Source organism: Chelonia mydas, chromosome 7 (assembly GCF_015237465.2).
Source record: "Chelonia mydas isolate rCheMyd1 chromosome 7, rCheMyd1.pri.v2, whole genome shotgun sequence".
Lineage (NCBI taxonomy): Eukaryota > Metazoa > Chordata > Testudines > Cheloniidae > Chelonia > Chelonia mydas.
This window is the reverse complement of record NC_057853.1, coordinates 932886-950833: the sequence shown is the minus strand read 5'-3', so window position 1 is coordinate 950833 and position 17948 is coordinate 932886. Positions and strand designations below refer to the sequence as shown.

Below are 17948 nucleotides of genomic sequence, written 5' to 3'. Positions count from 1 at the left end.
CCCCAGGGCCTCCTCCTTGCTCCCCCACCCTAGGGTGCAGGGGAGCTGCACCCACTCTGAGGTATCGCTGCCATGCCTGGACCCCAGGCTGCAGCCCCCCCGAGCCCAAGGACCACAGCGCCCAGGCGGGCATGAACACATTTATTTTCCTGAGGCAGACAGACAAACAGCCATGCCAGAGCCAGACAATGCAGCAGCCCTGGGCATGGACAAGGTTGGGGCCCGCTGGCCTGTGCCACCCCCACTGACAGCACAAGGAAGGGGTGGGACAGAGTGAGGATCGGGGGGAAGCAGCTGGGCCTGGAGAGCACCCCCCTGCAGTGGAGTTGGGGCTCTCAGTTCAGAAAGAAACCAAGCTGGGGGGAGAAGGGGGCCTAATTCTGACTTGAGGGGGAAGCTCCTCGAAGACCCAGGGCTGCCATGACCAGCCACACCCGCACCCCACTGCCCCTTCTTTTCCATCCCCCATCACTGCACTGCTGGCCTCCCCAAGCCCCAGCCCGTTAAACAGGCTCCTCCCATGCACCCCACCAGGCTTCAGGTGGGGGCTGAGGGCAGGGCCCAGCCCCAGCCCGCACTCCGCAGGCCCAAGCCTTCTCTTTGTCAAAGCACAGGTGGATCCCTGCCTGGTGCAGATACCTCGAGCCAGTGCTTGGTGCCGTTGGCTGGCAGGGTGCCCACCCCACACATGCAAACACTTCCTCTCCACCCCAGAGCAGCATGCCTGTGCCCCAGCGGCAGGCGTGAGGCAGGGCCTGTTCTTGGTTATACACCCCCCTGACTGGTACAAATGTCATCACAGTTAGCTCTTACCATTAACCCAGAAAAACTAATCACCACTTTTTAAATTGTGATTAATCACACTATTAAACCATAGAATACCAACTGAAATTTATTAAATATATTTGGATGTTTTTCTACATTTTCAAATACATTGATTTCTATTACCATGAATTGAATACCACCATTACCCACCCTCGAAGCATGAAGGGACATATGAATCTTTAGGGCATCTTGCACATAAATATCTTGCGACACCGGAGAATACACTGCTCACTTTATGTTATTTTTTAATTACAAATATTCACACGGTAAAAATGATAAACAAAAGAGTATTTTTCAATTCACCTCATACAAGTACTGTAGTGCAATCTCTATCATGAAAGTTGAACTTCCAACGTAGAATTATGTACAAAAAATGCATTCAAAAATAAACATGTAAAACTTTAGAGCCTACAAGTCCACTCAGTCCTACTTCTTGTTCAGCCAATCGCTCAGACAAACAAGTTTATCTCCTGCAAATGTAAACAATGCTGCCCGCTTCTTGTTTACATTGTCACCTGAAAGTGAGAACAGATGTTTGCATGAGACTTTTGTAGCTAGTGTTGCAAGGTATTTAGATGCCAGATATTTATATGCCCCTTCAGGGTTCAGCCACCATTCCAGAGGACATGCTTCCATGCTGATGACACTCATTTAATGAACTTTTTTTTTTTTTTTAATTTGAGACTGAACTCCTTGGGGGAGAACGGCACATCTCCTGCTGTTTTACCTGCATTCTGCCGTATAATTCATGTTCTAGCAGTCTCGGATGATGACTCAGCACATGTTCGTTTTAAGAACACTTTCACAGCAGATTTGACGAAACATAAAGAAGGTACCAATGTGAGATTTCTAAAGATAACTACAGGACTCGACCTACGGGTTAAGAATCTGAAGTGCCTTCCAAAATCTGAGAGGGACAAGGTGTGAAGCATGCTTTCAGAAGTCTTAAAAGAGCAACACTCTGATGCGGAAACTACAGAACCCAAACCACCAAAAAGAAACTCAACCTTCTGCTGGTGGCATCTGACTCAGATGACGAAAATGAACGTGCATCGGTCCACACTGCTTTGGATTGTTATCAAGCAGAACCCGTCATCAGCATGGACACATGTCCTCTGGAATGGTGTTTGAAGCATGAAGGGACATATAAATCTTTAGCGTACCTGGCAAATATCTTGCGATGACGGCTATAACAGTGCCATGCAAACACCTGTTCTCACCTTCAGGTGACATTGTAAACGAGAAGCAGGCAGAATTATCTCCTGCAAATGTAAACAAACTTGTTTGCTTGAGCGATTGGCTGAACAAGAAATAGGACTGAGTGGACTTGTAGGCTCTAAAGTTTTACATTGTTTTATTTTTGAATGCATTTTTTGTACATAATTCTACATTTCTAAGTTCAACTTTCATGATAAAAGAGATTGCACAATGGTTCTTGTGTTAGGTGAACTGAAAATAACACGGCTGCTAGTCTGAAACCTATTTCTTTTGTCTTTTTACAGTGCAAATATTTGTAATCAAATATAAAGTGAGCACTGCACACTTTGTATTCTGTATTATAATTGAAATATATTTGAAAAAGTAGAAAACATCCAAAATATTTTAATAAATGATATTCTATTAACAGTGTGATTAATTTTTTTTTTAATTGCTTGACAGCTCTAGTGCTAATGGATCTAGGCTGCAGGGAGCGTATTCATACTAACCCCCTTCGCCCCTCCGGTGCCTCGCCCTTCAGTGCTGGAGGGTGGAGAGGGCACAGGCATGCCCAGGGCCCTGAGCAGCGCCAGAGTGAAGGGCTGGGCCAGGCCTTGCAGATCGGGGCACCCATCTCAAGCTGTTGCTCCTGGGGCAATCACCGTGGGCTAGGCCGCAGCCAGCTGGCCCCACTCCCCAAACCCGACCCAGCTCCTGCAGGATTTGGGGGCAGTCTGGTGAGCAGGCCCCACGGCTGGTATTAAACCTGCTTTTCTAGGGTTGGGGGCCCCACCTGGCACTCAGCCAAGACCAGCCCTCACTTTCTCCAGTATTGGCTGGGGGTCATGAGGCCACATGTGCAGGGGCAGGGCAGAGCACTCTTTAAAAGCCCCCCTCCGCCGGGGCAGGTGCCAGGAGTGGCCACTACATCCGGTCCTGCCTCGTGGGCCCCAGGCACTGCCAGGTGGTGAGCTCCTGGCACCGCTCTGCTGCTCCCAGAGAGAGCAGAGCCCCAAGAGTCAGGCGCCTTGTGCTGAACAGGCCCCTGCTGTTCCCAGCTAGCCCGGTGCCAGCTCCCAGCCTCGCTGGATGCTCAGCTCCACCGCTCCAGCAGGACTTGGCCCTGCCCACAGGCTCCCGTCCTTGAGCAGGGACCCCGCTCCTGTATCCCACCCCCAACGGGGCAGGGCAGGCTCCAGCCAGGGATACAGAAGAGCAAGGTCAGTTCCCAGTCACTTCCTCTGCCTGGGCCTCTGTCCCCTCAGTGCCAAGGGGGGCACCTCCCTGCATTGCTGGGCTTCTAATTATGTTCAACACGGCAAGGTGCTCCACCACCATGGTGACAGGTCCCTAGACCGAGGCTCATGCCAAAGGGACCACCTGACAGATACTGGGGCAGGAGCCTCTGTTCAGCTGATTCAGCCACATGGTGAGCAGGATCTTGGTCCCCTGCTGTGTCCAACCCGGGGACACCCCCACACCGAACAAGGACAAGTTAGAAGAGGAGGTCGCTGGGGAGGAGTACCACAGCCCAGCTCTTCCTCCACGTAAGGGCCCTTCATCCTCGCCCCCTATGCAGCAGACATCAAGACCCTTGAGCAGAAGAGATGCTGGAGACTGAGATCACAGCTGTGCAAGGGAAGGCTCAGCAGCAGCTTGACATTCACCCCCCTTTGCCCAGGGCGCTGGCCATGCACAGCAGTAGGGCCTCCAGGAGAGAGCAACCCACAGCAGAGTCCAGCACGCTCCTCTCCACAGGTACATGCGGGCACACTTAACGCTCACCCTGCCAGGCCACATCCTCCTCCACCTGCCAGCGGGAAGTGCAGGCGCAACGTGACGGACAGCAGCGCTTCACCTGGGCAGGATCACGGTCCCACAATGCCGAGCTGATTTCAGTCAGTGGAGTCTGGCCTGAATCCCAGCAGCCCCAGGCTTTAAGCCTCCGTCTCATGCAGCGGTTCACACTCCAGTCAGTCCCCACAGCGACTCCTCCTTCATGCCTTGAAGGGCTCTGGGCAACCTCAAGATCCCCAGGACTAGGGACTCCAGCGCCCAGGGCCAAGAACATCTGCCCCTCAGCACCCCACTGTCCGCACAGATGGCAGCCTGTTTTCCAGAGCACCTGCATTCAGCCTCCTTCCTCAGCCAGGAGCAGGTCGGACATACAGGGCAAGGGCCTCCTGCCCGGCCTTCGGCGTCAGCTCGCCTACGTCTCCCGGGCTTGCTCTGGAACCAGCCAGCTGTCTGCTAGTTTGTTTCCAACAGGCTCTCCAGACACCGCCAGTCTCTGCCCCAAACACTCCCGCTCCCCACCTCTTCAAGGACTTTCTTATGACAGACAAGCAGCAGTCTCCAGACACCCCTGCCCCCCAGTAAAGTACCTGGAGACTTTGTGGGGCTGCGTCATATTCTGGAGCCAAGCCAGCTAAGCTCAGCACTGCCTCCACCGTCCTCACTGGAGATGCTCAAGGTTGGTTTGTGGCTCTGGCTATTCCTCCTGGGACCCAGCGCACCCGTGGGGACCAGTTCTCAGCACAGCTCCGCCGGCACGAGCCAAAGCCTCCCCCGCCCTGAGGCAACAGGGCTGCTCACAATCACCAGCGTCAGCTGGCTCAGCCGAGGGAAATCAGGAGCCCTCCAGAGACTCAGGGTCCAAGGCCAGAAGGGGCCATTCGATCACATCCTGACGCCTGTCCAGCACAGGCCAGTCACCCCTGTGCTGGGCCCAGCAGCTTCCAGAGCTGGCCAACCCCTCCCATTCCTGGGGTCAGTCATGCGCCCGACTTCCGATTTGAATGTGTCTGGCCTCCACTGCCAGCTGCCCAGCACCGCCCTCCGTTCCCATCTGCCCCCTCCAGGGCTGCAGGCAGACAGCAGTGCAGACCGCATAGCGCTGCGCAGGGTCCCCCCCGGGGAGACACCCACCCCACCACCAGCTGCAGGGCAAATCCCAAACCGCACCAAGGACCTGCCTCAAACGACTGGGCCACAAGCCATCCTGGGCATATGCTGCACCTTCTGCCAGACTTCCCTGGGACCCCTTCCTGGCCGCTCAGATCCGTGTCCCAGCCCCCAAAGATCACATGGACCCTGACCTCGCAGCTCTGCCCTGGTGCAGCCACCTCCATCCCCACGTCCAGCCCTGAGCAGAGCCTTCCACGGCCACACGGCAAGCTCCCCAAGCCCTCCGGGCACAAAGGCAGCCGTGCTGGCGCTCCAAGCCATCCACCACCACTTCATCATCAACGGTCCAGCTCCTCGCCGACAGCACCGCCGCAGTGCAGTCAACGGATGGGAGACGCCTGCCCTCCTCTTGGCCAGCAGCAGTGCTGAACCCCTAGGATAACCCAGCCATTCTCCACTGACCATTCATCAGCCTGGCAGACTCTCCGCAGACAGCACGTGGTCAGCCTGAGAGGTCCCCGGAGGACTTGGTCTCAACCCCCCTCTGCAGCTGGGGCTCTCCTGGGACTGCTCGCCACTGACTGACACAAAACACCCCTATTGCACTCCAGAGCAGGCCCCCGCCGGGGATCCTGCCAGGCCCTTCTCGTGTCTCCGGGATGGGGGAAGGAGTGAGAGATCAGGCAGGCTGCAGCCACAGGAACTCATAGAATCATAGAATATCAGGGTTGGAAGGGACCTCTGGAGGTCATCTAGTCCAACCCCCTGCTCAAAGCAGGACCAATCCCCAACTAAATCATCCCAGCCAGGGCTTTGTCAAGCCTGACCTTAAAAACCTCTAAGGAAGGAGATTCCACCACCTCCCTAGGTAACGCATTCCAGTGTTTCACAACCCTCCTAGTGAAAAAGTTTTTCCTAATATCCAACCTAAACCTCCCCCACTGCAACTTGAGACCATTACTCCTTGTTCTGTCATCCGCTACCACTGAGAATAGTCTAGATCCATCCTCTTTGGATCCACCTTTCAGGTAGTAAAAAGCAGCTATCAAATCCCCCCTCATTCTCTCTTCCGTAGACTAAATAATCCCAGTTCCCTCAGCCTCTCCTCATAAGTCGTGTTCCAGACCCCTAATCATTTTTGTTGCCCTTCGCTGGACTCTCTCCAATTTTTCCACATTCTTCTTGTAGTGTGGGGCCCAAAACTGGACACAGTACTCCAGATGAGGCCTCACCAGTGTCGAATAGAGGGGAATGATCACGTCCCTCGATCTGCTGGCAATGCCCCTACTTATACATCCCAAAATGTCTATAACTCACAGCCTGACTGTGCAACTCTCCATCCATCCACCAGGTCCCCTTCCCGCTCTCCCAAGGCCCACAGCCGAGTTCTGCACCCAGAGCCCCAGGCTGCACCCGAGGGCTGGCTGAGCTCTGCCAGGAGCCTGCATGGGGAGCTCTGCACTGCCTCTGGCCGAGGCAGCTTGGACTGTCTCAACATGCCACCCCCACACACTCAGTGGGGATCCCACGGCAGCTCTCTGTGGCTGATGGATCCCCGTTCCGGCCCCTGCTGCAGTGCTCTCTTCACATCTCCCTCAGCTGGCACGGGCCCGCCCTGCACCATGGGTGGAGATGTGGGCACGCTCCACGTCAATCGGCCAGCCACCCTCCCTGGTGTCTTTCCTAAAGCTCCAACCCCAGACAGCATGAGAGGCAATGGGACCAAACCCGTGAGACGAGTCCCTGCCTGGTGCATGGGACAAAGCCCCTGGCAACCCCTGCCAAAGGCTGCCAGAGTGGCACCAGGCGGTATCAGCAGCCCGTGCACCCGGACAGCAGCCCCTGTTCCCCCAGTCGGCAGGCTGTTCTCTGCATGGGGGGCCCTGGCACACTGTCCATTGCTGTGCCAGACACAAGGCCCCCGACTGGGCAGATGACATCTTCAGACTGCTGCACTTGGTCTCCTGTGGCCTGCCTGCTGATTGGGCACCGCCAGCGGGAACCACCACCTGCCCTGCAGCCCCATGCGCTGGAGGGGGGGCACACAGGGCACAGCCCCAGCAACACGGCATGAAGCGTTTGCACCGCGAGTGGGATACACATGGACAGAACATCTCCAACGGGAAAGCGACTCTGAGAACCCTGGCACAGGCCTGGCCAGGGGGTGCCAGATCCTGCCCTGCATCACCCCACCCCCTGGGGCCACCCAGAGCCAGAAGCCTCCACCGGCTTCCCACCCCACCCTCAATCCTGGGGCCCCCTGTCCCTCAGGCCACACAGAGCCAAGGACCCCCACCAGCTTCCCACCCTACCCCCGCAGTCCTGGGGCCCCCTGGAGCCAGGCGCCCCCTGCTCCCCATCACAGGGACAGTCCCCAAGCTGGTGCTAAGGGCCTCGCCCTCCCAGGCCCTGTGGTGGGGGGCAGGGAGGAGCCCCCCGCCCGGAACTATCTGCCCTTCAGGAACCCGTCGAGCACGCGGTCACTGCGCTCCGAGAGCCAGTAGCCAGCCATGGCTGCCACCGCCCCGATGAAGATGGCGGTGAAGACCATGTCGCCCTTGGCGGCCAGCGTGGCCAGTGCGCAGATCACCACGCCGAAGAACATCTGCTGCAGCACCACCACCTCGTCCTCCGTCACCTCGTCAAAAAAGCCCTTTGCCGGGGTGTCTGCGGGGAGCAAAGGGGGACAGTCAGGGGGTAAAGCCCCAGGCTGGGAACGGCCAGACTGAGTCAGCCCCAAGGTCCATCCAGCCCAGTGTCCTGTCTGCCGACAGTGGCCAATGCCAGGCGCCCCAAAGGGAATGAACAGGGAATCATCAAGTGATCCGTCCCGTTGCCCATTCCCAGCTTCTGGCAAACAGAGGGTATTGCTGGGATCACCTCCGGAGCCCTTTTTAAAAATTGGCGTCACTTAGCTCTCCTCCAGTCATTTGGGACAGAAGTGGATTTAAATGGTAGGTTACAGACTACAGTTAGTAGCTCTGCAATTTCACATTTGAGTTCCTTCAGAACTCTTGGGTGATACCATCTGGTCCTGGTGACTTATTATTGTTTAGTTCATCAATTTATTCCAAAACCTTCTCTAATGACACCTCAATCTGGGACAGTTCCTCAGATTTGTCACCTAAAAAGAATGGCTCAGGTTTGGGAATCTCCCTCTCATCCTCAGCTGTGAAGACCGATGCGAAGAATTCATTTAGTTTCTCCACAATGGCCTTATCGTCCTTGAGTGCTCCTTTAGCATCTCGACCGTCCAGTGGCCCCACTGGTTCTTTCACAGGCTTCCTGCTTCTGATGCACTTAAAAAAAAATTTCCTATTACTTTTTGAGTCTTTGGCTAGCTGTTCTTCAAATTCTTTTTTGGCCTTCCTAATTATATTTTTACACTTCACTTGCCAGAGTTTATGCTCCTTTCTATTTTCCTCACTAGGATTTAACTTCCACTTTTTAAAGCATGGCTTTTTGCCTCTCACTGCTTCTTTTACTTTGTTGTTTAGCTACTGTGGCTCCTTTTTGATTCTCCTGCTGTGTTTTTTAATTTGGGGTGTACATTTGAGTTGAGCCTCTATTATGGGTCCCGGACAACGGGAGCTGCGAAGCCGGCACTCTGGGTGGAGGCAGCGCACAGAGCTGCCTGGCCATGCCCTCGCCTAGCAGCTGAGTGAGGGGGATGTCACCGCTTCCGAGGAGCCCCGCAGGTAAGCACCACCCAGAGCCCCCTCATCCTATCCCATGCCCCTCCCTCCTGTGGGGGGTGGGGTGGGGAGCGCGGGGACTGCCTGAGCTGCCCCAGAGCCAGGAGCACCGGCCGCTGCACAAGTCACAGAAAGTCACAGAATCTGCGACCTCCGTGACAAACTCTCAGCCTTATGCATCAGATCCTACCTGTGCATTATCATCTTCCATCCTCTCCTCCTTACTAGGACAGAGAATCTCCAGAGAACTGCCCCCACCCACAGGAGCAGCTTCCCACCCCCCAGCTGCAAACTCCCCTCCCCCTGCTCCCGGGGAGCAGCACTGCGCCCCAGGCTGGAACCCCAGCCCAGCCCCCAGGGCCAGAAACTCCTACCCCTCTGGGCAGCAGCAACGCCCTCAGCCCAGAACCCCCCACCATGTTCTCCCCCAGAACCCCACCAGGTAGACAGTGCCACCCCCATGTGAGACCCCTCCCACCCAGAATCCCCCCAGAGCAGTGACTCCCCAGGACCCACAGAGGGGGAGGAGCCAGGGGGGTCCCTGCAGAGTCTCACCTGGGGGTTTGTCCTCCACGCACTCGCCATCCCTGCGCACATGGCCCTCTGCACACACGCACCGGTAGCTGCCATCCGTGTTCTCACAGACCTCGTGAGCCCCGGCACAGACAGGTTCCTGCGCGCTGGCACACTCGTTCACGTCTGGCGGGATGGGGGAGATTGGAACCAGTGGGGCGGGGAGGTTAGAGTCAGTGTGGAGGGGCAGGGGCTGGGGAGGTGAGATTAGAACCGGTGGGGCAAGGAGTGGGGTGGGGGAAGATTAGAACTGGTGGGGTGGGGTGAGACGAGATTAGAACCCGTGGGGCCAGGGGGAAGAGGTTAGAGCTGGTGGGTTGGGGCGGGACAGGGGGGGAGATTAGAGCCGGTGGGGCCGGGGGGAAGAGGTTAGAGCTGGTGGGGTGGGGCGGGACGGGGGGGGGAGATTAGAGCCAGTGGGGCCGGGGGGAAGAGGTTAGAGCTGGTGGGGTGGGGCGGGGGCGGGGGGGGGGAGATTAGAGCCGGTGGGGCGGGGGGGGGGGGAAGAGGTTAGAGCTGATGGGGTGGGGCGGGGCGGGGGGAGGAGATTAGAGCTGGTGGGGCAGGGGGCACGGCACTCACCCAGGCACTTTGCTCCGTCCCGCTGGTAGCCTTTGTTGCACCTCTTGCAGCGGGCAGGCCCGGCGCCCATGCAGCCAACACAGGCCGTGGAGCAGTCTGGGGACAGAGCGGGCGTGAGGGCACCGCCAGGCAGCCACCCGGCCTTCCCCCGGAGACAAACGGACCCACCTGGCCGTGGACTGTGGTGGCCAGAGCAGAGCATGCGCAGGCCGGGCCGGCCAGGGGAGCCACAGCCGAGGTGCACGGGGTGCCGGGTGCTGCCTCAATCTGCACGGGGCGACGAAGGGGCTGGGGCCCACGGAAGGGTCCTTCCGTGCACCTGAGCAATGCTCGGGGGCGGGGGGGAGCGAGCGCAGTACAGAGTCGCATTCCCTTCCGCAGAGAGCGGGGAGCCCTGCGGGGGGCAGCAGCGCATGGATCCTGACCCGGCCACGCCCCACAGGTAGCGCCCCACCCGGGCCAGCCCCTGGGACCGCCCCCCCCCTCCTGTGCCAGGCACTGGGACCACCCTACCCCCTCCCACATGCCCGCCCCACCCCCCTCCCCTGCCGGGCACTGGGCCTGCCCCAGCAAAGGCCAGGGCACGGGCACGGCCAGGGCCAGGTAGCCCAGTGCTCGCCCCCCACCCAGGGCACAAACGCCAACGCGCTGCACAGGCCCTGCCCCCGGGCACGAGCTCTGACCTCGGCACTCGTAGGAGCCCTCGGTGTTGACGCAGAACTGGTTGGGCCGGCAGTGCGCCATCTCCGTGCCACACTCATCTATGTCTGCAAAGAGAGAGGCCTCAGGCCCTGGGAGTGCGGCCCACTGCCCCTCGCCCCCGGCCCACGGCCCAGCCCTGCCCCATGCCCCACCCCTGCGCCTCACAGCCCTGCCCCATGCCCCACCCCTTTCCCACGGTCCAGCCCTGCGCCTCACAGCCCTGCCCCATGCCCCACCCCTTCCCCACGGTCCGGCCCTGCGCCTCACAGACCTGCCCCATGCCCCACCCCTTCCCCCTGCCCCACGCCCCAGCCCTGTGCCTCACAGCCCTGCCCCAAACCCCACCCTTCTGCCCCACGGCCCAGCCCTGTACCTCACAGCCCTGCCCCATGCCCCACGGCCCAGCCCCAAACCCCACCCCTCTGCCCCATGGCCCAGCCCTGCACCTCACAGCCCACCCCATACCCACCCATCTGCCTCATGGCTCAGCCCTGTCCCTCCACTCCCTGCCCCACAGCCCAGCCCCATACCCTACCCCTCTGCCCCACAGCCCAGCCCTGCACCTCACAGCCCACTCCATACCCACCCCTCCCCTTTGCCCCGTGGCCTGGCCCTGCACCTCACAACCCAGCCCCATACCCCACCCTTCCCCTCTGCCCAACGGCTCAGCCCTGCTCCTCACAGGCCAGCCCCATAGCCCACCCCTCTGCCCCACAGTTCATCCCTGCACTTCACAGCCCACCCCATATTCCACCCCTCCCCTGTGAACCATGGCCCAGCTCTGCCTCCAGCAGCCCCGAACCGTAGCCCTTCTGACCCTCTCCCATTTATATCCCTTATGACAAGGGACCAGGGTGTGGAGCCATGTACCTTTCACTTCAGCCCTGCTCTGGGGGGCACAACACCCAGGCATGGGTTAAAGCACACCCAAGGGCTCCTAGGCAGCAGGGCCTTGGCCTCCCCATCCATGTTCCGTCCCACAGGCCCCCACGAGCCCCGCAGGGTCCAGCCAGGGTCCAGAGTTCTCAGAGGGCAGCGGGACTCACCAATGCACCTGTGCTCATGCAGCGCCCAGCCCCTCTTGCAGCGCAGACAGCTGGAGTCCTCTGGCCCTGAGCAGCGCCCGCATGCCTGGTAGCACTCTGCCAAGACAGGAGAGAGACTGGCCATAAGCATGCAGCCCAGCCCAGCCCCTCACCATCTGCCCAGGCAAACCCAGCCCCACAGGCTGACAGATCCAGTCACCTGGGGCTCCACCCAGCCAGCCCTTACACAATGGCCAGACTGGGTCAGACCAAAGGTCCATCTAGCCCAGTATCCTGTCTGCCGACAGCAGCCAATGCCAGGTGCTTCAGAGGGAATGAACAGAACAGGTAATCATCAAGTGATTTATCCCCTCGCCCATTCCCAGCTTCTGGAAAACAGAGGCTGGGACACCATCGCTGCCCATCCTGGCTAATAGCCATTGATGGACCTACCCTCCATGAATTTATCTAGTTCTTTTTTGAACCCTGTTATAGTCTTGGCCTTCACCACATCCTCTGGCAAAGAGTTCCACAGGTTGACTGTGCGTTGTGTGAAGAAATACTTCCTTTTGTTTGTTTTAAACCTGCTGCCTGTTAATTTCATTTGGTGACCCCTAGTTCTTGTGTTATGAGAAGTAAATAACACTTCCGTTACCTACTTTCTCCACACCAGTCATGATTTTATAGACCTCTATCATATCCCCCCTTAATCGTCTCTTTTCCAAGCTGAAAAGTCCCAATCTTATTAAATCTCTCCTCATATGGCAGCCATTCCATACCCCTAATCATTTTTGTCGCCTTTTTCCAATTCCAATACATCTTTTCTGAGATGGGGTGACCACATCTGCACGCAGTATTCAAGATGTGAGCGCACCAAGGGTTTAGATAGCGGCAACGTGACATTTTCTGTCGTACTATCTGTCGCTTTCCTAATGATTCCCAACGTTCTCGTCCCTTTATTGACTGCTGCTGCATCTTGAGTGGATGTTTTCAGAGAACTCTCCACAATGACTCCAAGCTCTCTCTCTTGAGTGGTAACAGCTAATTTAGACCCCATCATTTCATATGTATAGTTGGGATTTTGTTTTCCAATGTGCGTTACTTTACATTTATCCACATTGAATTTCATCTGTCGACACCCAGTTTTGAGAGATCCTTCTGTAGCTCTTTCCAGTCTGCTTTGGACTTAACTATCTTGAGTAGTTCTGTATCTGCAAATTTTGCCACCTCACTGTTTACCCCTTTCTCCAGATCGTTTATGAATATGTTGAACAGTACTGGGCCCAGTGCAGACCCCTGGCGGTCACCACTATTTACCTCTCTCCATTCTGAAAACTGACCATTTATTCCTACCCTTTGTTTCCTGACTTTTACCCAGTTACCAATCCATGAGAGGACCTTCCTTCTTATCCCATGACAGCTGACTTTGCGTAAAAGCCTTTGGTGAGGGACCTTGTCAAAGGCTTTCTGACGATCTAAGTACACTATGTCCACTGGCCCCCCCTTGTCCACATGCTTGTTGACTCTTGGGCAGCGCCATCCCAAGCAGCAGGGGGCAGTGCAGTTCGCACTCCCGCTTGCCAGGACACCCGCACGGTCCCAGCCCAGCCCGACCCGTGCCGTGCCGCACTACATACCAGCACATACCAGGTGGCTCTCGTTCCTGGCAGCCTCATAGTAGCCGTCCGCGCACTCGGAGCAGAAGGAGCCGCCGTAGCCTGGGCTGCACATGCACAGGCCAGTGCCCGCACGCGTCCCCTCGCCGTCACATTTACCATTCCCGCTGCACGGCTGCTGGTGCCCACCAGCACATGCTGCCGGGAGACGGGTCGCTGTGCTGATCACCGGTGCCAGGCACAGAACTTGTCCCGTCCCACAGTGCCCCGCACCCACCTCCGACCCCCTGCCCACGGCACCTGTCCCTCTGCCCCAACCCTACCCATGGTGCCACCCTTCAAAGCCCCAGTTCCTGCCCACAGCACACTCCTCCTCCCCCGCCCCCGGGCATCTGTCCCCCATCCCAACCCCTATCCACAGTGCTGCCCCTCCCAGGCCCCAATTCCTGCTCATGGCACCTGTCCAGGCCCCCAAGCCTGGCCTGCTCCTCCATCCCTTCCCATGGTGCCCTGCCCACAGCCCCCAGCCTGGCCCTGAGGAGAGGTGCTCCAGAAGCCAGCAGGGCTGGTGACTCACGCAGGCAGTCAGGGCCATAGGTGCCAGGTGGGCAGCAGACCTTCAGCATGTCCATGCAGAGCCACTGGAAGAAGTCAGGGTGCTGCTGCTGTCTGAGGGATACAGCAGGAAACACTGTTACCCCCACAGGGGAAGCCTGTTAAGGTAGGTCCTACATAAACTCTGCACCCGCTGCTACCACTGCTGGCTGTGCCCATTGTCCAGGCACCTTCACTGCCCTGGACACGGACCTCTGGGCAGGATGCAAAGTCCCCCTCCTCCTCCCCGCACCCTGCTGCCCTGGGCCCCACCCCTGCCTACTCACCTCCATGCAGTGGCTGCCGCCCCAGGATGGGGCAGTGCGCAGCCCATCTCCAGGGAGGTGGCAGCTGGTGGCCCGTGTCTGGATGGGGGTCACCCAGGTACTTGGCCCAGAAGAAGGGAAGCCTGGGCCAGGCCCAGATCACAGTCCCAGTGTGGCACAGACCCTGCTGCTCCTTGCGCCAGTCACTCACCCCTGGAACCACCAGCTCTCCACGTGCTCTTCACTCTGCTCCAGCAGCTGGTGACACGCAAAGTCCGACTTTCCACACACGCTCTCCAGCACCTCCAGCAGGCGCGTCTCACTGCACAGGAACAGGGGTCAGGGCATTGTAGACACTGCCCATAGCACCTCCCCAGCCCAGGCCATCAGCCCACAGGACCCTCCTCCCCGCCTCGCCCACCGGACCCCATAGCGCTCCCACAACAGACCAGCAGCCCCCAGGCCCCATCAAGACCAGCAGCCCCCATAGTGCCCTCTTCTCTGTGACAAAGTGGGAGGTTTTTTCTTAATGTTTTGCATGAATCCTGTGTGTGCCTCAGTTTCTCTGTGTGTTACCTCAATGCCTAGGTGGTGGGACAAAGGTGTGTGATTTTTGCTGAGACCCTAGTGGGCAGGTGGGGATGCCTCTAGCTGTCTGCATGTAGACAATGGCCAAAACACTCCATAACCTGGCAACTGATGGTCTGACAAGTTGGAGCAAAGTGAGAGGTGGTGACCAGGTGACCTGTTTGCCCAGGAAGGAAGAGGAGCCACGGGTGTGTCTGAGGCTGAGCTGGTGGAAGCTGGGTGGGCAGTCTCCTGGGTGGGCAGGCTCGGGACTGAGCGGGAGAGCCCAGGGCCCTGGATCCCCCCCAAGCTGGATTTTGCTGCAGGTCCCTGATTTCTGTGCTCACAAGCTCTGTTCTACACTGGGTTCCAGACATCTAGCAACCCATCTGTGTCACATGCTGGCTGGGAGTCACTGCTGGCTGCAGAGTGGGGGGCAGGGCATTTTGGGGGTACGTGAGACTCCCCAGGGGTCCTGTCCAGGGGGACTCACTGCAGGGAGCGAACGGGGCGAGCAGGAGGCTGACCGCTCCAAGGTCGGACCCAAGAAGTGCCGAAGCCAGGCAGGCTCCTTGTCCTGGTAAGTGTGGCCCTAAGGCTTCATGCAGAGCCATTCCCGAGCACTGAGACTGACTCCACCGCACCCACTGGCCCCATAGCAACCCCCCACCCAGACCACCAGCCCCACGACCCAACCTATGGTCTCATAGTCCTGCCCCTGCCTGGACCATCAGACCCATAGTGCCCCTCTCCTTCCCTGACCAAACTGCCAGCTCCATAGCACCCCCAACCAGACTAGCTCCTTAGCACCCCTTTGCCCAGACCACCAGCCCCACAGTGCCCCTCAGACCACCAGCCCCATAACACCCTCCTCCCTCCCACGACCCACAGTCTCCCCTGACCTCCCCCTTGTCCCATAGTCCCCCCTTGCCTTGACCACCAGCCCTATAGGGCCTCCCTCCTCCCTGACCCAGCCCGCCAGGCCCATAGCACCCCCACACCAGACCACCAGCCCCCTGGTGTCTCCCCCAAAAACTGCTGGTCCAGCCCCCAGCTCATGATAGCAGCTGGAGCTCCAGGAAGCCTGCTCTCTGTGGGATCTTCACCTCCAGGGCGGAGCCTCAGACTGGAGAGCGGGGCGGCACTGAGCTCCTGTCCACACACACACACATACACACACACCCCTGTGGGTGAGCTGGGGCAGGAGTCGGGCAGCGCTCCCCCTGCCTTTCATGCCACCCGCTCACCTGTGTGCATATTTCGCCAGCTTCTCCTCCTCCCAGGCCGTGTTCCCTCCCCCGAAATTCTCCCGCTCAGTCCGCTCCAGGCCCTGGGGAAGCAAGGGAAAGTCACAGCCCCAGGCCCAGTCCCACAGTAAACCCCTCCCAACCCACACGCCCAGCATTGCCTGCACCCAGCCCCACCCCAGCAACAAGCCTAGCCCAACCCTAGCACCCTCCCAACCCAGCTATGCCCCATAGCCCCAACCCCACGCTCAGCTTCTCCCTTTTTTTTGGGGGGGGAGGGGGGGAACAGTGCTGTGTGGGGAACCCAGCCCTAGTGTCCATGGGGGGCACCAATCCTGCTGCACTCAGGGACTGGTCCTGGGAAACACCCAGCCGCCTCCCTCTGCCCCGCAGCCCCGCACCTTGAGAAAGCTGCTGGCGAGGTCCCGGCAGGTCCGGCAGGGCTCAGGTGGGGAGGAGCCTGTGCACCAAGGGCCCAGCAGCAGCCCCAGCAGCAAGGGCAGGAGCCTTCTCCCACGCAGCCCCATCCTCAGGGCAGCGGCAGGCTGGGGAGAGAGCAGCAGCCCTGACACACGGGCCCGGCTAGAGGGCACAGGGCCTGGCACAGCCCTTCCTGGGCAGCCAGCTGGGGTCGCATGGGGGCACGAGGCAGGTCCCAGACGATGCCCCCGAAGCTTTATCCCCCCACCCACCTGTGGGGCTCCAGCACCGAATGGGGGTCGCGGGCCCTCCCCCCAATTCCGGTTCCCACACTGCGCCGCTCCGTAGGAGCTGGGGGAGGAGACCACCTGGCAGGGGGGCCAGACTGGACTGGATTCAGGGGCACTGTAGGGGCGGGGGGGCCGGGGCAGGAGCGGGGGGGGGAGGGGAGAGCTGGGAGGAGTGGTGGGGCCGGGGGGGGGGAGGGCTGAGGGCACGGGGGGGCGGGGCTGGACCAGAGGGGCAGGGACCTGGGGGGGCTGGGAGGAGTGGTGGGGCGGAGCGAGAGAGGCTGGGGGGGCCGGGGCAGGACCGGGAGGGCTGAGGGCACTGGGGTGGCCAGGGCTGGACCGGGGGCAGTGGCGGGGCCGGGGGCACGGGGTGGGGACCTGGGGGGGCTGGGAGGAGTGGTGGGGCGGAGGGGGAGAGGCCGGGGCAGGACCGGGAGAGGGCTGAGGGCACTGGGGGGGCCACGGGGCGGGAGGGGGCAGGACCGGGGGGCGGGGCCGGGAGGAGTGGTGGGGCGGAGCGAGAGAGGCTGGGGGGGCCGGGGCAGGACCGGGGGAGGGCTAAGGGCACTGGGGTGGCCGGGGGCACTGGCAGGGCCAGGGCAGAACCGGGGGGGGGCTGGGAGGAGTGGTGGGGCGAGGGGGGACCGGGGGCATGGGGCAGGCGGGGAGGGGACCTGGGGGGGCTATGAGGAGTGGGGGAGCGGAGGGGGGCAGGGCTGGGGGCACTGGGGGGGGGCTAGCTGGACGCTCAGGAGCGGGTCAAAGCCCCGCAGCGGCGGGGGGGGGCGGGCGCGAGAACAGCCCCGCCCGGGGAGCAGCCGCGCGGCACCGGGGGGGGGGGGAGCCCGGCGCGGATCCCGCCCCGCCCCCACCTGCCCGGCCCAGCGCGAGCGGCCGATGCTGCAGCCTGCGCCTCCCTGCAGCGCCCATGCGCTGCGCCGCGCTCCGCCAATGGCAGCAGGCCCTGCGCAGCAACGTCACCCACCGCTACGCAGCCAATCAGCGCGCCCCGCGCGGGAGGCACCTGTTAATGGGGCACTGCCAGGACCCTGGTTCTCCTCCCTCCCGCCCCTACGGGCCGCCCATTGGCTCCTCCGGCCCGCCAGGCCCCGCCCCTTTCCCATCTCCCTCCCGCCCCTACGGGCCGCCCATTGGCTCCTCCGGCCCGCCAGGCCCCGCCCCTTTCCCATCTCCCTCCCATCCCACCCCCACCCTGCCACAGCCCCGCCCCCCTCGTGGCCAGGCCCCTCCCCCACCCTGGCCCCAGCCCTGCCCCGCTCGTGGCCAAACCCTGCCCCACCCTGGCCCCAGCCCCGCCCCACTGGTGGCAAGGCCTGCCACACCCCCACCCTGCCACAGCCCCGCCCCACCCCACCCCCACCCCCACCCTGCCACAGCCCCGCCCCACTCGTGGCCAGGCCCCATCCCACCCCCACCCTGCC

General features: G+C 60.3%; 1 protein-coding gene across 2 annotated transcripts; it reads right to left on the bottom strand.

Annotated features, from left to right (window-relative positions):
• Positions 1-121: 121 nt before the first annotated feature.
• CRELD1 (cysteine rich with EGF like domains 1) lies at positions 122-17493 on the bottom strand. Of its 2 annotated transcripts, none has more exons than XM_037905510.2 (11): positions 17379-17493; positions 16198-16341; positions 15797-15879; positions 14194-14304; positions 13700-13791; positions 13144-13320; positions 11528-11623; positions 10463-10546; positions 9780-9875; positions 9180-9323; positions 122-7596 (listed from the first exon to the last, which is right to left on the bottom strand). In XM_037905510.2, the coding sequence occupies exons 2-11, from the start codon at positions 16321-16323 to the stop codon at positions 7376-7378; spliced, it is 1230 nt and encodes a 409-aa protein (XP_037761438.1). In that variant the 5' UTR covers positions 16324-16341; positions 17379-17493; the 3' UTR covers positions 122-7375. The 2 variants fall into 2 exon arrangements, with proteins under 2 accessions (XP_037761438.1, XP_037761439.1); XM_037905511.2 differs by lacking the exon at positions 17379-17493 and adding an exon at positions 16489-16624.
• Positions 17494-17948: the final 455 nt, after the last annotated feature.